Consider the following 24,643-nt stretch of genomic DNA (forward strand, 5'->3'; position numbering starts at 1 on the left):
AATTCTGCTGTGAAAACGGACTCTTTAAAATGGGCTCTGATGGATCCCGGAAGTGCTGTAAATGCAGGAAATACAATGCCATGAGCCGACCAATCACATGGCTTGCTGTCCGCGTCAATTCTACGGGTAGTTACATTTTGGAGGAGGTGCACGTCAGCTACATGGGTAGGTACAGGAGCTACACAGACCTCCAGTGTAGGCTACGCTGTCGATTCGATGCTGAAGTATAGGGTGAAAAGGTCACTAAGGTAGCTGGAGGGGATGTTGTATTCCATTGACACACTGGTGCATCTCTTCTTTCATGTGTCCCTCCCTTTGGATTTACATGCTAGGAGGCATCATTTTTTTCCTGCATTTATTCCACACTTTCTCTTTAAAGCTTGTTCAAGCTAAAATTATTATTCCAATCAATACTACAGTTACACTTTTCTTAACAATGTAGCTACAGCTAGCTTTGGCTGGTAGCTTAGCATTTGCCAACCTTTGGAACACAAAGGTTGTCATGTGATGTCTTCACAGTCTCAGAGGGCCAATTTTCAGTTCTTCAGATGATGTGGGAATAGTAATAAAGACTTCATATTGGCCTGTGGTGGTCACTTTTTAGATTCCAACTCTTAACATTGTGTGGGAGAAAGGAACAGGAAGGAAAGGATAACATCTTTGACAAGTGTTACATGCAATCTTATTAAGTTTAATGTCCATCGTGGTCAGTAAGCGTATGTGTTTCCCTTTTCTTGCAGCAAACCAAAAGTAACGCTTCACATTCGAACACTCTGTTGAAACTAAGCGTGTTGCTCCTTGCCAACAGATTCTGTGTTATATCCGTTTATGGAGCTCTAGTGTTGGCTGACCCCTCGCCTCACGCTAGATCCGCCCTCTCATCCGGATGCGTTCACTTCTGGCTTCAAAAACCAAAAACGGCAAAGGTCGAACTGCAAAACTCAAGTCTCAAAATGATGGATCACAAACCAGAGGTGATGCCAAAAGTGGTTACAAACGCTTGAATGTGCTCTCTAAAGTGAGAAGCAGCTCTAAGAAGCTTTAACAGAAGACAGTGTGTGGTGTTCTGCAGGTCTGAGCTTGTCCACTTCCCTTATCCGTCACATCAGTTCTGTGATGCAACATGAGGTAAATGAGACAAGCTGTGGCGTTTTACCTTAGAATATCTTGCAATCTACATGTGGAGTCAGTTATTGAAATCTTTCAGGAGAAATTCATCCTTATGATGGACGCCGTTAGCAATACGATGACGGCTAGGATGGCTACACAGTTGTACTTCACAGGTCACTGAACCCGTGTGTGTGTGGTTAGATTTCAGGTCTCAGCGACGTGATGTGATGCAACAGGTTTACATGACTCATTAACCTGCCAGTCAAACATACATCTGACCTGAATCTGCAGACAACGTAGAGGTGCACTGTAAATTAAAGTGTCCATCCTGCTTACTGTTTTTGCTGACATCAAGCTCCCTGAGGTTGATGAGGTTTGCGATCGCTGCCGGCAACACCGTGAGGTCATTATCTGGCATGCTCAGCCGGTGGAGGAGCTGGCAGTTAAACAGTTGCTGGTGGAGGGAGAGAAGAGATAATACAGTTTTATCAAGAAATGCATTGTTTACCAAGAATATGCTGCAAAATATGAAAAGTTTTGAATGGCCTCATTGTTCCGTTGCATCATTCAGAGGCTCTGCTTTTGAAATGAATATGAATGAAGTCCACAATGCAAGCTTTTCATGGAGATAAACTAGTTTCGCCCGCAGAGAGTCTATACTCAGGGCCTCGGGAGAGATGCTTTCATGTACTTATGAAAGATTTTATGTAGAGCATAAACATAAAGTTCTATACATCCGTGTGTGTGTGTGTGTGTGTGTGACTTACTTTAGGCAGCTCCTCGATCTGGTTGGCATCGAGGTAGAGTTCCTGCAGAGTCTTCTCAAAGCTAAAGATCTCCTTAGGAACAGTCTCCAGGCTGCAGTGGGAGTAGTCCAGCGATGTTACTGCCTCCTCCTCACCCCGCAAGCAGCGGCACGGCACCAGACGAACAAACAAACTCCGCTTGGACATCCTCAGGCACTGGAGAGGGGCAAACACAGCAGATAAGAACAGGGCAGGGAGTAGGATCAGGAAGAGATGAGGAGGTGGGCATCTTTCTACTGCTTCTTTTTCCTTTTTACCTTCGCACCTCCTACGTAACACACATGTAATCGTTTTAGTGCAGTTTAAAAATAAGCCCTCTTGAACACACACACACTCACACACTCACTCACTCACACACAGATCTTGATATCTGATCTGTACATCTGATCCACGACCATGTGACTGCAGCCCTATTTGCCAGGACAGAACTCATACGTTGTTTTGTGGTTTCCTTCCACAGAACAGATGATTGTCAGCAGTCACAGACGCAAATGAGTCACTGAACGAAACAAATGAAGACATAAATATGAGAATGTGATTTATTCTCCGAAGCGTTAACTAGAACTGAGTCCTGACTCGTTAAACTAAAAAGATAAGAATGGAAGTCTCATCTTTTTTTGTCTCAAATCAAACAAGCTGTTTATTTTTATTTAGAAGTGATCAGATAGGATATGTGCATCCAGACATTATCAACCTATCTGCGTGGGTTCCTGCGGTGATGACGTAGACGTCTGTTATGACATATTCTTGTGGTATGGCTCTCCCACACAGGAGGCATGAGAAACTAAGATTCAACTTCATGCCCTCAAAACAATCTCACTGTCAGATTGCGGTGCAGAACCATTTCATTGCACTGGATGAACTTAAGATTTTATAAGATCGGCAATCGTCTGCTCATGTCTCCCTGGTTTGCAACAAGCACTTGAAATCAGATTTAAGCAGCCAGCGCTCTTAGATTAGACTTATAGATGAAGTAAATGTTATTCATATTTGAGAAGTTTGATTTTTTTCCCTTGTGGCCACTTGGATAGTCTCCCGGTATGATGTAAGATCTGATGTGGATTTGGAGTAAGGACTGGAGCCAGTTGAAGTAGCACCACAGCAAATGTTAGTGGAGTTCATCCAGTGAGTGTTTGGAGGGCAGATTGTTCTCTACATTTAAAGGGAGGTTGCTAAAGATTTAAGAGACAACACTTTGGAGCCTGCTTATTCATTTCTTTTAAAAATCTCTGTAAAACTCCAACTGTTGCTTTAAACATGGAACATGTTGACAAAACTACATTTGACATTCAAGCCAAAAAGTAGCCTACATTTTTTTGTTTTTAAACAGTCCTGTTACCCACAATAATTCAACAACAACGCAGTGTTCAAGAGCAAAGTGAGACAGTGAATCATTACAAAATGTACAATCAAGCTCCATCGTAGATACCGTTCAGGATTTGAGGAACAAAGACTCAGACTTGTGCTTTATGCTCCTTTAGTTGTAGGAGTTAAGTCTCATTACGCTACATAATCATCAAGTTTGGATTAAAGTCTGCAGGACTTCAATGGGTCTACTTTCTGTGATGTTTTTGTGGTTTAAGTGGAGACTTCTTACCATAGACTGTATAATTATGAACGTCACCCATCTGTTTCTGAAGTGCTGTTTTGAAGTCTATTGTCGGTGGCAGCCATATTGGAAATGTTGAACTCAACATAACTTCTGTTGAGCGATTGTGACGTAAAGAGGCGGGCTTTGAGCCTCCTAGCCAACAGCTACAGTGTTCCCGCCTGTCAATCAAGTCAAAAATTCACCCCCGTACAGTGTGTGCCGATCAAGTAATGAGCTATCCAGACTACACTCGTCTTTTGTACCAGGCTGTAAACATGTTTATTTCTGCTGTAAAGATCGTCTTTTTTTGAATGGGTGTGTATGTGGTTTCCTGTGTTTCTGCAGCCAGCCTCTAGTGGACGCTCCATGAACTGCAGTTTATTACACTTCCTCACAGGCATCACATTTTGAGAACGGATGTTGCCGCTTGCTTCTTACGAATGTAAAGTTTCCTGAGAAGCTGTAGGCGGTTTGCGGTCCTATGTTAAACAGACTGTAGGTGTAAGCCGTAAATTGGACAAGAATATTTGAATAACACCCGATGATGACAAATTCTGGAGTTCCCCTTATATAATATAGTATCGTCGTTTGATTCAGAGGTTCTCTTTTTTTGGGGAACTGCTCTTGAAAAAGTAAATATCCGATTCAGAATGTGGTGTAAAGGAACCACAGTGTGAGCAATGCAGCAGCATCAGAGGATGAGCAATGGCTCTTCAGGGCAGAGTCTCTGTTGTAGAAAGACCTTTCCAAACAGCCGTGGGTTTGCATCATGCACACTCAACTCTATTATTTCCTCTAAAGTGTTGGGCTGCTGGTGCTCTTGCCAAAGTTGTAGATGGATTACAGCTGATCTGTCACAATGCAGTGCAGGAGTACTCTACACCAGGGGTTCCCAACGTGTGGGTCGGGGACCCTTTGAAGGTTGCGCGACACAAATGGGGGGGTCGTGGGATGTCTTCCAGAATGTTTTTTTTTTTTAAGTTATTTAAAAATATTTATTATTCTTATTTATTTTTGTTTATTCACCTTGTTTTATTTTGTTTATCTTCCTTTTTGTTTGTACTGTTTATTATTGTATTTTTTTATTCCTGTTTTTTTTGTATTTTTTTGTATTTATTATTTTTTTCTTTGCTTTGTTGGTTTTGTATTACTTATATATAATTTGTTAACACATGGTGAACAAAGAAATACTGAAAAAAATGCAATAAAAAAAGTTGAATGACAAAAGTGCCTAAATTAAAAATGTATTAAACTAAAAAGAAATTAATATAATATAATAAAATAATAAAGAAAAACATAAAACACTGTAAAAAATGATTTTAAAAAAATTAAAGAAATAAAAACAAACAAAATAAAAGAATATTAAAAAACAAATAAAGTGCATCTAAAAATAGTATATTTTATTTTACCCATTTATAGTAAATAATAGACAGAAATAGTAGCTAAACTTGAAATAAAACTTTGAAAATAGAAACTGCAATGAGTTTTCTGCATTTCTTTTTGCCGTATGACTCCTAAGTTTAGGGTTAGCGAACAGTTAATTATCAAAAGCATCAGAAGCAGCAGGTTAATTCATAACGGCAGAGGAAACACAGACACATGCTAAACTATGGAACAGCCTGTCAGAGGATCTGAGGGGAGCTGATAGAGATGTTGAGACATTTAAATGTAAACTAAAAACGTATTTATTCAGTCTGGCTTTTATGTACAGTTTTACAATTTTATTACTTACTTTTTACTGTTATATTGATTTAAATGTTGCTTTATTATTTTACAAATTTTAGCTGTTTATTTGTATCTATTTATTCATTCATTCATTTAAATGTATCTACTCAGTTTTATTGACATTTCACCTTAATTTTATTCTCAACTTTTATCCTTATCCTTTTTTAATTGATTTATTTAAAAAAAAAATTATATTCTTAATATTAATTTGACGCTTTAACTTGTTTTAATTACACATATTTTATTATTGTCGGTGTGCATTAGTCTCTTTTTTAAAGTCTCTTTTTTTAAATCCATTTTTGTTTTTTAACATGTCTTGCCATTATTCTATTTCTGCTTCTTTCTTGTTTTCAATCGCTGTAAAGCACTTTGGATTGCATTTAATTTGTATGAAAGATGCTATAAAAAATAAAGCTTGAATAAAGTAGGCTAATTCTGCAGACCAGCTTAATGAATCCACATTAAATCACTTTGAGGGGCAGTGGGGTTTGCAGGCTGAAAAGTTTGGAAACCCTCCTCTACACAACTGATGAAGTATTAAAAACTGGCATATGAAGTATATCCACTAAAAACAGCGTCCCAGAGAAGCTCCACATAAAATGTTAATTTTCAAGTTTCCCTTTACTGTTGTTTCTTCAGGGAGAAGCTGTTTTCTGCTTCTGAAATTTCCATAGGTGGGAAAAAAAAACTGCTTAACAGCTGCTTAACATCATGGGTTTACTGAATCCTCTGCTGAGTTGAAGCCGAGAATAAAAATGCAAAACAGGTAGGCCATGAATCATTTCAGAGATCCTGTTCCTTGACTATCAGAAACTCTCCCTCCTGCTAAATTAAGAGATAAAGACAGAGACGATCTTTCAGCTGTCAATCTGTTTGAAAGCTCCAGAGAAAGGTGGGCGCATGAGCTGTAAACCTGTCTCTTAACTTGCTATAGTGATGTGAATGTAAACTTCAGAGTGAGCTTAAAGTCAAGGCAGACATGTTCACCATGTACAGTATGTAATATGGAATGTGTGCTGGTCAAAAGAGGCTTTGTTCCTCAGAGCATGTAGAGAATGTGACTTTTCCTCCCCCCTCGTTTTAATCTGAACGCCGCCACAGACCATAATCTAGAAGTCCTTCACTGGCTGTGTACCCTGACTGGATAACTGAGCAGTAAAATTGTGATAGCCTTGACCCCCCTGCACTCTCACTGCAGACTATGTGTGGGTGTGAGCGCATGTTTCTGCAAGTTTTGCTACAAGGAAGGATTTACTGCAAAATAGTGTCTTCTTCTTATCCGTGAAAATGTTTGCTCATCTTTCCACAAACATGCCTTTTTCTGACGAAGTAGGTGGGAATATTTTTGTAGCTGCTCAAAATATAACTTAATAGCCTCCCATGGCGTTAGTCATGATTCTATAATTTCATACAGCGAGAGAGAGCGCGCACAGGGAGCTGCAGAGAGCTTCTATAAGCATCAGAAAACACAACATACATCTTTCCAGGACACCAAGATTTAATCCACAATCTCTTTGGACTATCTCGCCTTCATCAGAGTGTTGATGAAATCAAGACACAGTACAAATGAATCTTTGTAAACTAAGGCTGGTTTTAAATGCCGACAAGACTAAGGTGATGTATTTCTCCAAGTCCAAGAGGACGGTGAAAAATGAGTCTAAGATTTTCACCTCCACAAATGAGGAAATCGAATGTGTCCCATCATTTAAATACTTGGGTTTTCTCTTAGATGAAAATCTTTCTTTTAATCATCATATTGAGAGTCTTACTAAAAAACTGAGGGTGAAGTTGGGTTTCTTTTATAGAAACAGACGCTGTTTTTCCTTTGCTGCGCGTACAAAGCTCATTCAATCAACCTTTGTATCTGTAACTGACTCTGGTGATGTTCTTTACATGCATGCTTCCTCAGCCTCTCTGAAAATGTTGGACTCTGTGTACCATGCTGCATTGCGGTTTGTTTCTGGTTTAGGTTTCCGCACACATCACTGTATCTTGTATGAGAAGGTGGGCTTGTCTTCCTTATACAACAGAAGAATGGAGCATTGGTATGTCTTTCTTTATAAGGCCATACTCCAGGAGCTGCCGTCTTATTTATGCTCCTTATTGACTCCTAAAGTTGTCACTGGCTGCCACCTATGGAGAGAATATTGTGTCTTTAATATGCAATCAAAAATAATGGATTTGAGAACAAAAAACTATTTTGCAAACAAAATTATGATTTGAAAAATATGAAATAATGCTATGAATAAAGGAAATATATTTGTAAATGTATCTTTATAAATCCACTCTTTTTTTGTTACAAACAAAATTATTATTCTCACGAACCACAAATTCGTTTGCGTTTCCAGGTTTTGCGTTTGCGTTTCCAGTTTTTGCGTTTGCGTTTCCAGTTTTTGCATTTGCGTTTCTATAACTGTCATGGGCGGGACCTCCCCTGAGAGATGCAAGAAGCCTCCTGATTGGTCAGTCTCACTCAGAGAGACGGTGTGACAACTTCCGCCCCAACAAGTTGTTGCCGCGAAGGGAGACATATCAACATCGAGAAACAGAAGAACGAACGACAAGTGTAACCTTAATAGCACCAATAAGACAGAAAATAGACAGGAATGTTACGCAAAACGTATCTGTTTCTCGATGTTGATATGTCTCCCTTCGCGGCAACAACTTGTTGGGGCGGAAGTTGTCACACCGTCTCTCTGAGTGAGACTGACCAATCAGGAGGCTTCTTGCATCTCTCAGGGGAGGTCCCGCCCATGACAGTTATGTAGAAACGCAAATGCAAAAACTGGAAACGCAAAAACTGGAAACGCAAACGCAAAACCTGGAAACGCAAACGAATCTGTGGTTCGTGAGAATAATAATTTTGTTTGTAACAAAAAAAGAGTGGATTTATAAAGATACATTTACAAATATATTTCCTTTATTCATAGCATTATTTCATATTTTTCAAATCATAATTTTGTTTGCAAAATAGTTTTTTGTTCTCAAATCCATTATTTTTGATTGCATATTAAAGACACAATATTCTCTCCATAGCCACCTTCAGTCCCATGGACAGATTCTTTTATTCATTCCTCGGACTCGCTCTGTCTTTGGTAAAAGTGCTTTTAATGTCTTTGCTCCGTCTTCTTGGTTTGAGCTTCAGGGTCGCCTGAAACTGGACTGTTTAATTCGATTGGAGGATTTCAAAACTAGGATAAAGGATGATCTGATCAGCTTGTGCACATGTTTTAAAGCTTAACACTGCTAATTTATAAATCAATGTAATAGTTACTTGCCACTAGTGCTGTGCGATATTACGATATAAATCGTAGTGCAATATAAAAACGTCCACCGTACGATATAACCCTCTGTCGTTTATATCGTTATTTTGATGTGTAGGGTATTGGTCTAGCTCTGTTGCTTCACTGACATTGTATGAACGATGATGAATGCAGGTTAATGTAAGCTGCAGCACCGCTACTACTTTGCGGTAGCATTTTTACGTCACTCACAACTACTAGTTTACGGCACTGATAGAGCATGGATGTAACAACATGGCAGAAGCGGAGAGCTTAGCGGAAAACAAAGTGGAAACAGAACCGAAAGAGGAGTTGGTGCCGAAAAGAGGGAACCGCAATTCCATGGTTTGGCTTTGGTTTGGTTTTAAAAAGTCGGACGTCGACCAGAAAACGGTAATCTGCAAAACATGTCGCCAACAAGTCGTTACGACCGACTCCAACACATCTAATCTTTTCTACCATTTACAGAGGCGACACGAAGAACAGTACAGAGACAGCGTGAAGCTGCGACAAAGCACTAACGTGACATCAAAACCACCCAGTGATGAAAAGAAAAAAAACACACCAAACGAGTCTGAAACAATCGTTGGTCAACGGCATCCCGTACGACAAGCAGTCCCGCAGACACCGCGAAATTACAGATGCCATCGCTAAATTCATATGTCAAGACATGGTTCCAGTATATACTGTCGTTGTATATACTGTATTTTATTATGTTTTTATACATAAAATATGTGTTTCATAAATAAATTGAAAAATATGAGAGAAAACTGCCATTCATTTCATGTAATTTTAAGGAAAAATACTATATCGGGAAATATATCGTTATCAGGATATAAAATCACCTATATCGGGATATAAAATTTTGTCCATATCGCACAGCACTACTTGCCACTGTATGTTTTGTCCTGTTCTATTTGTGAAACTTTTTATGCTGCAGTCTTGGCCAGGACTCCCTTGAAAAAGAGACTTTGTATCTCAATGGGAATATTCCTGGTAAAATAAAGGTCAAATTAAAAAAGACAGGCAAAACAGAGATCAGCAAATCTGGCCTGTATCACAGTGTTGTGCAACAGCTTTTGATTCTGATTAGTTGTGCTACTCCAGAGATTTCTCATTTTCTTAATAAAGCAAAATTATAAGACAGTTGAAGTCAGCGCAGAGTGACAGGTCAGCCACCCCTCTATCTCCCGCTCATTAAAAGAGCTTCATGTATGCACACACCCACACTCACATGAGGTAAGCACAACCCACAGGCTGTCAGCCTCCCACACTCTCGGCTCGAGCAGCAGGCAGCTCATGTATAAATACTCTGAGTAATCTGGTCTATCACCAGAGGGGATGACAGAGGGCTTGGCTTCGTTCACCCTGAGTAACGAGAGCCGAGAGTATGAATGACGCATGCTATCCGGAGTGGGAGGAGAGGCAGTGGGATATGGGTTAACAAACAGAGAAAAGTGGGTGGTGGTGGGTTATTGGAAGTTATGCAAGAAAAAGCAATCAGGCCCGGCTCGAGCTCGAGCGGATACAGCGTGGAGAAAGATCCAGTTGTGGGGAGAGAGAGGTATATGGTTTTAAAGATTAACGGGACGGCAGCAAGAGGAAATCAAAGAAGCGTAAAGTGGACGTGATGAACATGTTGAAGCTGGTGGAAGAATTTAATCTCAGTTTAAGGAGTAATATGTGTAATGGACAGAAAAGGAGAATGTTGGCTGTACTCAGGCTCAGGGATGCTTTGAGCTAAACGCTATCATAGACAGCTACACATTCACTTCGGTTGCACAAGAATGTTTATCAGTTGCAAAATATACAGAGTTTATTAGTTAAGCATATGATGTGCGGCTGAGGCGGGAGGAAATGTGACCTGCTTTGGTTTCAGGTCATAAGGAAGTATCGATGACAATCCTCACTACGTGTTCTCACTTGATGAAGACGTGTAGTAATACTCTCTTTGTAATAAATCCAGGGTCCAGACAACAGCAAAGAAATGACTTAACCCATCAGACACGTGGTCTTTGCGTTTGAACCAGGGGAACAAAGTGTGTTAATCCTAGAGCTGGGCGATATTGGAAAAAGATGCAATCACGATAACATTTTTCATATCAGTAGATATCGATAATTATCAAGATAAGTATCATATAATTATTTAATTTAAATTTAATGTCAGATTTTTGCTCCTGAGTGAAATTTAAAGACGGTTTGTTAGCTTGTATGTGGATTTAGTTTTCTGATAAGCTTTTTGAATCCATCATTTCTGATGGAGTTTCAGTTTGTAGATTCTTATTTTTCTCAGGTTGAGATAATTTGAATAATCAAATTGTGTACGGTGCATCAGTTTATAGAGTAATATTTTTTAGCAGTGCACTCCCCTGTAATGTCACTAAGGATTAAGGGCAGAGAGATATTATTTCCCACATTGCAGTGAATGCATCACGGTCATTCAGTGTTCAGTTTTCCTATGGTTGCGTTGGACATGAGATGTGTTCAAAATGCACCGCAGAAATTGCTCATCTTTACCCACATCCTGTAAGTATAATTAATGAAGTGAAGTAAGTTAAAAGTTAAAGCAGAGTCGACAGTGTCAGACTAACGACCCTGTGTTGAGCTGGTAGGTTTTGAGTTGTCTTCAGTGTCGCTGTCGCTCGTTTCAGCTGTGTTTACATTCCACTCCAGACGTCTTTAAGCCCCGCCTACATCTAACCCTGTGACATGATTGGCTGTTCAATGACGTCTTCTTCTTCTGTCTAATGTTGGGTGGCAACTAGTAGTGTTTAAGGCTCATTAGTGCCCCTGTTTCCAGTGGTTGGGGGTTAGAATTACAGGTTTGTTTATATTGAATTTCTGTCAAACATGAGAAAAATTACATCACCATAATTATCATTATGGGATTATCGCCCAGCCCTAGATGAAACCTTTTCAGAACACAAATAACTTTGTGGGGAACAGACCGAGCAGGTTAGACAGAAAGAAGAGGGGCATTTTTGGTAGAAACAAATACTGAAAAACTGTGTTGCAAAGTGAGATAATAAACAACTGCAGACCCTGAATGCTAACCATATGAGTTAGCTGCTTTGCTGTACTGAGACTCCAAACAATCTTACAGGAGGTAAAGTTTAGTTTAGCCGTTCCCAGCGGGCCGGCTGTTTGTGATACCCAGTAAACAATTCAGCAAATACATGTATAAAGCATGCATAATTCCTTTAACATTTGCATAATGCATAAAACATGGTTAATGTAAGAGTTTACGCTCCGCTCTGCTGCACAGCTGAAGCTTTTTGTGTACTTGAGTGGTGCACTTAGTGGGTGAGGTTGTCTGTCTCCCTTCTCTTCTATCAGAGGAGTGGATAAAGTTGTGTGACCCCTTTACTTTTCTGCAATGACGGTGGAGTTTTTACTTTCTTCTGCACAAACAGAAAGTTTCCCATCAAGGAGGAAAAGCAGTGAAAGGGGCAGGATGACGATGGTTCTGCTGCGCTGGCTGGCTGTCTGAAGTCCCTGAGAGTAATCTGGAAGGCAGCACACTAATGAGAACCGGACTGCCTTCAACAAAGATAAGCTTATCCACTGACCTACATGTTACTGGAATGATCATCCGTCCATCAAGAGCCCCCTTGACTTCTAAACCAAGAAAGTTCACAACCGTTCAGTGGAGATTTCCAGACATGCTAAGCTCTTGGCGGAGATTTTCTATCTTAGTCTACTTATTTAAAGAAACACACTTAAGAGGAGCGTGGAGTGACAGCGGGGAAATTGTGAAAAGAGGCGTAAAAGCACCGGCTGTATTTTATTCAGAAATCCCAAAATGTGTGGGCATGTGTGTGAATGGTGGACATGTGACTCTGCAGCCTGGCAATGATCCCCGCGGCTTCCTCTGTGCAACGGAGAATTAAAAAGACCAGAGGGCAGACCCAGTCACAGATTCCCACTTTCTTCTCCCAGTGAGAGCCAGGAAACCACTTCCACTGTCACAACCCCTTTTCCCTGTAACCTAAGTGCCTCCTGGGTCAGTGCCGTTGCTATAGAGACTGCGGTCAAGGGTAAGACTGGCTCTCTGACCCTTGAATTCATACACAAAACAAAAACTGCTGAGCTTGCTTAGCTGCTAATGAAACGAGTATCGACGGAAGAGTTGTGCAGAGGGTGACAAAAGGGTCAAAGCCAGGCAGTGCATGATTATAGAGAGACATTTCAGAGAGAGGCAGACAGAGATTGAGATATCTGGGTGTGTTTCCAAAGGCCTCAGAGTTCTTTCACGGCAGCCAACTAACACTCAGTGGCCTACTTCTGGTTTAGAAAGTGTTGGGAACAAATTAGCGGTGTGTAATGTGTCTAAGCTTCAAAAAGACCCAAATTCCTGCAATTTAACTAACCTAGTTGGTTTGTTGCAAGCTCATAACTACACAGTGGGGCTTTGTGAAAAGATGCCATAATACACAAGAAGTAAAAAAAGGAGCGTACGGGGGGATTCCAGTGTTTTAAATGACGGATAGTTTCAAAATGTTTTGGTGTTGCTCCAGTAGATTGCTTCAGCTGCATTCCATCCTTTGGGAGAAAGCACCCGATCGAAGTACATCTTTAACACAATCTAAGATTGCACAACATTCGTGAGAGTCCTTACAAAAACATGATCCACAAACGTCTGAGACTTCTCTGGGCTTTAATCAAGCGGCAACTTCTGTCCGTGAGAGTTGAAGCCAATGTGGAAGAGTTAAAAAACTGCAGTTCATCGGGTGTCCACTTGAGGCTGGCTCCAGAAGTACAGGGACACATGTTTACAGCCTGGTGCACAAAACTAGTGTAGTCTGGATAGCGCTAATTTCGAAGGTATTAAGATTACAAGAGGCACAGCTGACTTGATTGACAGGCGGGAACACTGTGGCTGTTGGCTAGGAGGCGCAAAGCCCACCTCTTTATTTCACACTCGCTCGACAGCAGTTAGGTTGAGTTCAACATTTCCAATATGGCTGCCGCCGCCGATTGGACTAAAAGCAGCGCTTCAGAAACAGATGGGTGACGTCACGGATACTACGTCCATTATTCATACAGTCTATGGCCTTAATCCATTCAGGATGGCTTGAGGTAGGAAGTGGAAACTGTCTGGGTTTTGGTCCGAACCAAACTTTGACATTCTTTTTGGAAATCATGGATGCAGAGAAGAGGAGAGGGACCACCCAGTTCAAAAGCCTGCATGCATGATGGTGCGAGGATGCTTCAGTGCCCATGATATGGGCGGCTTACACATCTTGGAAGACACCTTAATACTGAAGAACAGGTTTTGGTGCAACATTTCAGGGAAGTCCTTTCATATGTCAGGGAGATAATGCTAAACCACATTGATTTCAGGTGTTGAACTGGCCTGCCTGCACTCCTGACTTGTCACCAAGCAGCAACCTCCAGTCTTAAAACATGAAGCTTATGCAGAGGTGTTATGAACTGCAGTTCATCGAGCGTCCACTAGAGGCTGGCTGTAGAAACATCGGCAGCCACATACACACTCATTCAAAAAAGACGATCTTTGCATCAGAAATAAACATGTTTACAGCCTGGTACAAAAAATGGTTTCCATCTGAGTAGCTAATTTCTGTATTAGCACACACATACGGGGTGACATTTTTTGAACTCTATATTTTTGAAGGTATTAAACTTACAAGTTATGCCCAAATAAGGGCATGGCTGACTTGATTGACAGGTGGGAACACTGTAGCTGTTAGCGAAAAGGCTAAAGGCCAGCCTCTTTACCTCACACTAGCTTGGATGATGTTCGGTTGTGTTCAACATTTCCAATATGGCATTTGCCAACGATTGGCTTCAAAACACAACTTTGGAACAGATGGGTGACGTCACGGATACTACGTCCATTAATCATACAGTCTATGGTCATCCATCGCAAACATTTGGTGCATCAAAAATGCAACAAAGGAGACCCTGAACTCCTGTGTTTCCTCACGTTTACAGAGTGTTGTTAAAAGAGAAGAGGGGCTTCACAGATTCTTACAAACACATAATCCTGTTTGTTATTGTGTGTTGATTGAAGTCTGTGAACACACACTTTTTTTCTCTAAGTAAAGGGTTAAGCGGAAATGAAACTGCAGCGTCTGACAGAAGCAAAGCAGCTTGCGTTATTTATAGCAAGTAGTACTCGTCTGGTTGATACGGTAGAATGTGATTAGTGCTGGCTGACTCTGGCCTTGTGAAAGAAGTTCTTGATCCAGATTGCAGTGGACTGATGCAGGGTTTCTGGGCCACGGCTGAAGTTTTACATCAGGGGTTAAAGCAACAAAACAATACAGGAAGAAGAAAAAAAAAAAGAACACATAAGAGCCAGCAGTGCCTGTGGGATACACTTGAACTGCTTCTGTCTGAAGGAAGCGGAAAAAAGAAAGAAAAAACACTTCCTCAATGCGGGGCGGAGTGCCAGCAGGCTATAGGGTTGTTCTCTTACCCTTCCTATACTGTAGCTCCTCTCATATGGGATTGTGGCCTTTCCCATGGAGCACCACTGCATTTTTTCACAGACAAGAAAGCAAGGCTGCAGGGGCAGTCAGAGGTTGGCAAAATGATCCCTTAAAGAGTTGACGAAACCGCTCACAGATGACCCTTAAAGTATATCTTCTCTTTTAAAAACAACAACAACAACAACCCCATCGAATTCCACTGGGGGTCTGCTCTTTGTCTCCTGTGCATCTGTTAATCGTATTGGAAGTGTTACCGGTTGAGCCTCTCTCTTACAGAAAGGTCACTTTCTGGGTATTGTATGTCATCAGCAGAAAGTCTTCTGATGTGAAGTGAAGCTGTAGTCTCTCAAATACAGTTTGTAGTGTGTGCAGAGGATGCAGGAGTAGAGCTGGGCGATAATGCAAAAGATGTTATCACGATAAAAAGTTTCCTATCTGTGGATATTGATAATTATCACGATAAATATCAAATCATTATTCCATTTAAATTCAAAGTCAGTTGTCAACTTGTGTCTGGAATTTAGTTCTCTGATAAGCTTCTTGAATCCATCATTTTTGACGCTTCTAACAGGAAGCAGGTCTTTAAAGGTGACATATCACGCTTTTTTCATCAATATATATTGGTCTAAGAGGTCCCCAAAACATGTCTTTAAAGTTTATGCTCAAAAAAACACTGAAATCAGATTTTGGTCTGCCTGAAAAGCCCTCTTCAGCTATGAACATGTAGCTATGTGGCTATGCTAATTAGCTCTAGCACTTATCCATGACAAATAAAAATCATCCACTAGATCTTCAAATCTGCAGACGTGGGGAGTAAAACCGACCTTTGTGTTTATTAAGACAGCCTACAACTAGCATGCCTCCCTCCTAAGCTCCTTGTTAGCACACATTTGTGCAGGTAATGAAAAACAGAGGAGGGATTCAGTATTATTTTATACAGTCTATGGGCTGAACAAGCTCCGAGCTTTGACTTCCTGTTACAGACCGGATATTGTTGTTACGTAACAAAAACACGGAAGTCTGAAACGGCTCGTTTTAGACACATTTACAGAAAGGTGGAGAAATCAGAACAGGGGCAGAATGGATTATTTTCATTCTCGGGGGGTTTGTAGACATGCCAGGGACACATATTCAGGTAGAGAACCATTAAAAAGTCCATTTTGCATGATATGTCACCGTTAATGTATCATGAGATTTTTTTGAAGTTTTAGTTCTAAGATTCTTATTTTTCTCAGGTTGAGATCATTTGCATAATTTGATCTAAACTTACAATAAAGATGTATCAAATTTTGTATGGTGTATCAGTTTCTAGATTATTATTTTTTTTTTTGAAGCCTCTTTTTTTTAATGCCGTCTTCTTCTTCTGTCTAACATTAAGTGGCAACTTGCGTGGTAAGGCACATTAGCGCCCCCTCCCTTTTCAGTTGGCGGGTGTAATTACAGGTTTAAATATATCAAACTGTTATTTTTTTTGAAGTTATATTTTGGGGCTTTTACACCTTTATTGATAGAGGTAGAGGACAGTGGATAGTGTAGGAATCTGGGAGAGGAAGGAAGGAAGGAAGGGAGGTCGCAGGCTGGATTCGAACCTGGGACACCGGCTACATGGGCGCGCAACTTAACCATTAGGCCAAGTCTGCGCCCAAATATATCAAATTTTATCAAACATTTGTTATATTTGTTGTATAAAAATACATTTCTTTATTATCGCCCAGCCCTAGTAATGGTCCGCTCCATCTGCTCTGTTGAGATTGATGCGTCGAAGTCTTGTGTATCTGGATCCAACAGAGTGGATCCAGTGGAAGTTAACACATTAACTAGAATAGAAACCTATCAGATCCGGTGCCGTGACGGATCGGGGACAGACCGGACACGGATCTGGTGGAATTTGGCCGTAAGCTGTGTCAGGTCAAACTATAACTACTTGATCAGATGTATGTGTAACTAGCTCAGCCTCTCTCTAAGAAAGGTCACTTTCTGGGTATTGCTTGCATGTGACATTGTTTGTCGCAATATACTCTCATCAGCAGAAAGTCTCCTGATCTGAATGGAACCTAAAGAAACCTGCAGTCTCTCAAATACGTTTTGGAGTACACACAGAGGACACAGGGGTCTCACTTGGTGCTTGTTGTTTGACAGTGCTCCCCCCTAAATTAGACACCACTCTGTGTCAGCCCTGGGACTGTAACCTGGTTTGAGAGGGTGATATCAAGATGATTAACTACTACTTTGATGGATTGTATAAAGGTTTAAGAGTCAACAAGCATAATCTTTGGAAAAGAGCAGCCCAACATGTCCAACAACCGTACAAATGCACATTTTACTCAACATACATCACCATGATTGCATGCCAGAATAAGATATCAGACTGCTCTGGAATGCAACTTCAGGTTCGCAAACAGGACTCCTTATCTTTTACAGCTCTGACATGTTTTTTAAATTCTCAGCAGTGCTCTTGGAGCTTGCATCACATACCAGCGCAACAAACAAGCGAAAGGCTGTTTTGACACTGGAAGGGACACAGATTGAAGCCCGGTGACCACCTGAGAGAGGACAGAGTTATGCAACAGAGGAGAAAGGACAACTCTGAATTGTCTTCAATCACATGTTTTAATCACAGTTGGCTCAAAAGTTTGTTTGTATAATCAGGTGTAAGGGTGGGAACATTTCTACGCTCATGAACAGTGTGCGAGAAAGTCCCCAGTGATGTGTTTCCTCTGGGCACCTCATTAACGGCACCACATTCAACTCCAGCTGGCACAACAGGAGAGCTGCTGCTTCTCAATAATGCAGGGAGATATTGAGTTAAGAGGACAGCAGTTCAGCAACGGACTGACACAAACACAGCGATGTCTCTATGCTGCATACTCTCAAAAACCAACAACAGCTTTTGACGCATACCCATCTGACTGTACAAGGATTGGCGTTTTACCCACAGCTGAGCTTGATAACAAAACATAGGAAGCGAGCCACGCATACAAAAACCACAGAAACAGGAAGAGATGGCTGGAATTACAGACGAAATAAGGAGAAAGACAACCCTGTCTTCAGTATCTGTATTGGCAGGGGGTATGCAGCTTAGTGGAACCTGAAGTTCCAGTTTTTCTCTCCCTCTGGTTTTGGTTCTCACCAGCGTTCTTAGGTCTCAGTGGTCTTGCGTGTCTCCGGAAAACAAAACCACGATTGTTGTCTTTGAATCTGTCGTGAAATGAGGGTAAGTAATCCGATCTGCGACAAAGACAAAAGTGCCTTTTACAGCATCCTCGCAGACTGCTTCTGAAAGACTGGACTCATCACAACAACAGGACTTGCAGTTATTTCCACATTTACATGTTACCTACACACATTCCTCCACATTTGAATATGTTTCTCTGCAGCTTTGCATTTCTTTTCTCTCACAGAACAGGACAAAACTGTGCTGTGGTTGACGCAAAGGTCACAGTGTCTCATATAAATATACATGCACAAAACAGGCTGCAGCTTTTCTTCATCTCTGGGAGTTTGCATGTCTTTTATAAAATATCAGAGAGCTCATTAAAACAACAAGCAGATCATAAAGTACAGAACACTGCTGATGAAATACTTGGAAGGAGTCCAAGAGCTTAAGTGTTTAAAGTATTCACAAAAGAAAACACATCAGCTCTCTGCCAAGCCTCTATCTGTTTCACTGCTTCCTACAATACTCGGTATTCACCATGAAGCGCAGTGTGTTTAACGACGCAGCCTCCCACATGCGATGACGTACTGCTACATGCCTCCAGCACGTCTAGGAGAAACCGGTTTTAAAGCTAACATTTGGGTTTGAGGAAGATCTGCTTGTCTCACAAATTTAAAAAAAAGGTACAGCTGAGTTATTGACATCAAACATATTTGTTCCATGAAACATTTCAGGGATTTGACTCTTCTCACTTTTATGTCTCAACATACACATCGTACATGAAGCGCTGCAAGAGAAACCAGGCGTTAGACTGTAAGCTCTACAAATCAGGGTCTCAGTGTTCGTAGCTCACTTGTTTCTACCACAGGAGTCAGGATATCTGCAGAGATCTCTTACTCTATCAAACAAACAAAGCAGTGATTCATATCTAGGAAACACTAAGTACTTCCTTGTTAATCGTTGATGTTTCTCTGACCCGTTGTCTTTGGCGGACATGAAGAAGATCAAGAAGAGGCTGTGCGCTGAGCTGCCCTTGTCTTAGTTAATAGGTCAGAATTCCTTCAGTATAAATCATTTACAAGGTTTTCCCCTTCATTTCTCAGGATTAAACAAACAGGATTTGAATTGGTAAAAACTAGACATTTAGTTGATTAAATGACATCACCTTCACTCGTTACCACCTGATAACTAATCAGGTGTACGGCTATATTTGTAGACCTGAAATACTAGTAATATGTTGTGTCTAAGCTGTAGTGCAGCCATCCGAAACTAGCTGAGCTGTAGCCGCCGCTTAAGGCTACTGCCATAATATTTGAATGATCTACTATCTGTATGCAAACATGCACAGATGGCAGATGGTATCTCTCTCTCTCTCAGCGTGGCCCAGTTTGTCAGTATTTTGATGCAGAAAATGGAGTGAAAGTTGCATGTGACACGGGACTTCCACCAGATCTGTTTTTCGGTCTGACTCTGTGTTTTCTCGTCCGTCAACACCCACCGGTTCTGTTCTCAGAAAGCAGCACAGAGCAGGACCGCCGGACAGCTGGAGTCATGTGACCGAGGTTTTCCCACAGCAATCACTGAATCAAGGATTCTCCTCCTCCTCCTCTTCTCATCCATGTTGTCTTTCTGGTCCTCTGAAAACCTCTGACCTGTTGACTCCAGGCCTGACTCCGTCATCATGACTTTGGTTTGTTGTTGTAGTTAAGTGAAATACGATCTGGTGATAACACAGAGTGTTTTATTCTGAAAATTAACCGGATGTTTTCATTTTGTTTTGGTGCCTGACTTCCTGTCCCGCTCCATCTGCTCCATCTGAAGTCTTGTGTATCTGGATCCAAATGAGTGGATCCAGTGGAAGTTAACACATTAACTAGAATAGAAACCTATCAGATCCGGTGCCGTGACGGATCGGGGACAGACCGGACGCGGATCTGGTGGAATTTGGCCGTAAGCTGTGTCAGGTGAAACTATAACTACTTGATCAGATGTATGTGTAACTAGCACAGGTATGTGGACCATAAACCTGCAAGGAAACTCAGGAGACCAATGTGCCAATGCTTGCCTGCAGACCTTGTGCACCCATGTTTGGCCATGTGAAACAAATTGACTGCTTTTGAATATCTGCAGTAAAAACCCTGGATGAAGGATTTTTAAATTAGGAAGTATTTTGTCTCGCCAATGCTTTTAGGTGGAATTTGGAGGCTGTAAGCTGAGCTACTAACTTTAATAAATATTTGTCTGAGTGGTAAATCAGTCATCTTATGTAAGCTGACACTGATGTTGGTGGTGAACTGTAAAAAGATGAACTGATAAAGCTTCACAGCCAATCTGATTTCACTGACACATTCCTGAGATGCACTAAGAGCTAATAGTAAACACAACAACAGCGTAGAGAGTATTAAATTACAGCGTACCTTCAGTATCTAAAAAGAGCAGCTCGTTAAAGAGGTTATGAAGAAATGTGATTGTTAATATAACCATCAGGTGAAATGGAGCAGGAAGAATCCTTAATTGATCCATTACATAGAACTGAAATCACTTTGTTTAATGGGGTACGTTGTATCCTCTGTTTTACTCTGCACACTCTTCACAGAGCAGAGCATCTCAAACATTCTGACTCCAGAGTGCCTTCACTTCCATTCCCCTGAGATGACCATCATAATCACTCTAATGAATAATTCCCACGTGTTTCTTTAGACACGGATGGGCCGGGGGCAAATGAACGCTCTCTTATCATCATTTCATTTGTTCGGGTCGTCATAGCCGTGGAGGTCATAGAGATGTCACGGATCCTCCAGAGGACAACAAAGACTGGGAATTGAACAGTCCACTTCCAAAAGGTTAGGTCCTCTGTACCAGGCGAAGAGGTGATTAAAAGGCGAGTTTATCTCCTGACCTTTCATGCAAGCTGTTAACAGTCTGTCCTAAAATCCGCTTAGTATCAGAATGCCACCGTGTATGAGATATGTAGAGCAACTACAGCAAGGCTCTGCTGACCTGATGAATACACTCAGCTTTTTAAACAAGCTAAAAATAACTGCTTTACAATAAAGGAACTGACAACATCAAGATGCAACTAATCTTTGTTTCATGTCTTAGTCTCATGAGAATGAACTAACATAAGATTTATAAAAGCAAACTCAAGCGCTACATTTTTAGTCTCACTTTTAACTGAGTTTTATTTCACCTTACTTTATTTATTTATTATCTATTTCAAATTTTAGTCACTTTTTTAGTAAAGCATCTTAGTTTATTCTACTGGGTTGATATTTTAGTGTTTTATTTTCTTAGTAATTTATTTTATTTTAGTGAGTTTAATTTCCTGTGTTGAGTTTTAATTTTATTTTACCTCCAGTGTTTCCTCATTAATATATCATGACAGAGTTTCCACAGTTAATTCAGCAACTTGTTTCTTTTTCATTTATTTATTTATTATTATTAATAATAATATTTTAATATTATTATTATTAGTAGTAGTATTATAATTATTATCTTGAGTATTATTATTAATTTAATATTTTTAGTATTATTATATTTAGAAGTATTTCTTAGTATTATTATTATTATTATTAGTAGTAGTAGTATTACTATTATTATAAGTAGTAGTATTATTGTATTATTATTACTTTTTTTAGCATTATTATTAATATTATTAGTAGTAGTATTTTTTCTATAAGTATTATTTTTATTTTTTTATTATTTTTATTATTATTAGTAGTAGTAGTATTATTGTTGTATTATTATTATTGTTAGATTTAGTATTATTACTATTATTATTATCATTATTATTATTATTATTATTATTATTATTATTATAAGTAGTAGTAGTAGTAGTATTATTGTTGTATTATTATTATTGTTATATTTAGTATTATTTTACTATTACTATTATTATTATTATTATCATTATTATCATTATTATTACTATTATTATTATTATTATTATTATTATTATTATTATTATTATTATAAGTAGTAGTAGTAGTATTATTGCATATATTGTGTTCTTAACCTTAGGATTGTGGGGTGGGTCTGGGGTCAGGCTGGGGTTGATATTAGAATGGGGGTCTTTTTTTAATGTTTTCTATGTCCAGTTGTTTTTATGCACAGCACTTTGTATTACGAAGTCATCGTATGAAAAGTGCTTTATAAATAAAGTCTGAATGATTGATTGACCTTAAACATCCAAAACTAATTCCTGTCACATCACTTAGATCTCCAACTTCAATGATGACTTTGCTTTGTTCAGAAAAAGATACGTCTCCCAGAGGAAGTGACCGAGTTACTCACTAAGTGTTGTCATGTGTTCTGTTATGACATGGCTCAACTGTGCTCTGTTGTAATGCATGGACAGATGGAAATAACAGCAATCACGTGTTTTACTCTAGGATAAAGTGAAGGATCTTTTTGTTCCTTTTGAAGTCATAGGTGTCACTTGATGATGAACATGTTGCAAAAGACTCTGAGAAGAAAGGAATAAGATGAACTTTTTTAAGTGTAGTGGATGGAGAGTTGTGGACACATGGGTGCAGATTTGTTTTGGTGACTGTGCGGTTAGCTAGCCTAACATCTGAGGAAGCAACAGTGTGAAAAAAAAGTGTTTGAGGAGGACTTTGAGTTAAAAAATTAATATTGTGGGGCACTGTTGGCCTAGTCTAAATGTGCCCCATATACAGAGGTCGCAGGTTTGATTCCAGCCTTGACTATTTACTGCATGTCCTCCCCCACCCTCCACTCCCCACATTTCCTGTCTCTCTTCAGCTGTCCTGTCCATTAAGGATGAAAATGCCCACAAATATAACTTTAAATAATTTTGGAATACTTTAGTTTACAACAAACGGTAAAACAAGGTCAACAGGAGAAAGACAAGGGGACTGCAAGTTTGAGCTAATATGCACTCTGCAATACTGCATGTTCAATCGTCCTCAATATTGAACAGTGCTCATCTTCTTCTTACACTGCAGGCCTTGTTGCAAAAGCATGATACCATGCAAATGTCCCTCAATGATACACATATTTCAAGACAATCTGGTACACAGCTATCATCAGATTTGCGGTTTATGCTAATTTAGCAAACACAGGATTTACAAAGTCATCCCTTGCAACAACCACACGTGTCCTCTTCCTTCAAACGAGCCAGAGCTGTTGAACATGTCTGGTGCTGTACATACAACGCGTCACGATCAGACAGACATGCTGCAGCCTTTTAAGGACTACCTGGTTGAGACTGTGAAAGCCACTTCCTGGTGACAGTTCTGCTGACATGTGCAGTAGGGTATCCTGTGAGACAGGCGCACAATTGACGTCAATTTAGTTGTCAATGCAAATAACATCAAAGAAAAAGACTTTGACTATTTCCAACCCAGACAGAACGCTTTCATTTTCACACCGGATGGTTTTAAGACGTCTGGTCTTACTCAAGGTGTGGTTCTTTTGGTTTAGATTCTTAGTGAGGAGCGTTGGTTCCTGTGAAGCTTACCTAATGAGTTCAGTAAGTGTGGTAAAGTGCATTTCAAGTAAGACCAGGGAGTCATTTCACCTGCTTGGTATTCCATGTGAATCAGAGGAACAATGGAATTAAGAAAAGCCGGTGTATCAGACTTCTGTGTGTAAGAGATGAGCTGCGGTATGAACTGGGAGCCGACTATCCTCTGAAGCAAAACCCTCTGCTCATCACGTTTCCTCTTTTCCACTCCCTGCTTGCACGCCTTTCTCGTCTTGCTCGATGTCCCACTTCCACACTGGTCCAAATATTTCAGAGGTCTGCAGGGACTAAAGAAGTGCTACAAACCTACATTTCAGCCATCTTAGCTTAAGGAAACCACTAGTGATGAGCACAAAGGAGCAACAAGATGAATGGGACTGCTGCTGACCTGGTTTTTGTGTGTCTTGACTTTCATTCTAAATAATCCGGCTGGTGATTCCTGAGCTTTCTCTTTTCTCTTAAAGGTGACATATCATGCAAAATGGACTTTTTAATGGTTCTCTACCTGAAATATGTTTCCCTGGCATGTCTACAAACCCCCCGAGAATGAAAAAAATCCATTCTGCCCCTGTTCTGATTTCTCCACCTTTCTGTAAATGTGTGTGAAACGAGCCGTTTCAGACTTCCGTGTTTTTGTTACGTAACAACAATATCCGGTCTGTCACGGAGTCAGAGCTCGGAGCTTGTTCAGCCCATAGACTGTATAAAATAATACTTAATCCCTCCTCCGTTTTTCATTACCTGCACACATGTGTGCTAACAAGGAGCTTAGGAGGGAGGCATGCTAGTTGTAGGCTGTCTTAATAAACAAAAAGGTCGGTTTGACTCCCCACGTCTGCAGATTTGAAGATCTAGTGGATGATTTTTATTTATCATGGATAAGTGCTAGCGCTAGTTAGCATAGCTACATAGCTACATGTTCATAGCTGTAGCTGTGTACCAAGACACACGTCTACATACTGACAACTAAAACAACAAGAAACACTAAATCTGTGACCAATCCTTCAGAAAAGGTCCTGCTGCAGGCGCC

The 24,643-nt window shown here is 40.2% G+C and overlaps 1 protein-coding gene across 3 annotated transcripts in view; it reads right to left on the reverse strand.

Annotated features, from left to right (window-relative positions):
• The window catches only part of erbin (erbb2 interacting protein), a 102,395-nt gene that overhangs the window by 49,133 nt on the left and 28,619 nt on the right, over nucleotides 1-24,643 (reverse strand). For all 3 annotated transcript variants that reach the window (XM_034709240.1, XM_034709239.1, XM_034709238.1), the window contains exons 3-4: nucleotides 1,878-2,072; nucleotides 1,447-1,564 (exon numbers count right to left, since the gene is read on the reverse strand). In XM_034709240.1, the coding sequence (XP_034565131.1) occupies nucleotides 1,447-1,564; nucleotides 1,878-2,063 (304 nt within the window). In that variant the 5' untranslated portion in view covers nucleotides 2,064-2,072. The remainder of the gene's footprint in view (nucleotides 1-1,446; nucleotides 1,565-1,877; nucleotides 2,073-24,643) is intronic.

This window comes from Notolabrus celidotus, chromosome 19, assembly GCF_009762535.1.
Source record: "Notolabrus celidotus isolate fNotCel1 chromosome 19, fNotCel1.pri, whole genome shotgun sequence".
Lineage (NCBI taxonomy): Eukaryota > Metazoa > Chordata > Actinopteri > Labriformes > Labridae > Notolabrus > Notolabrus celidotus.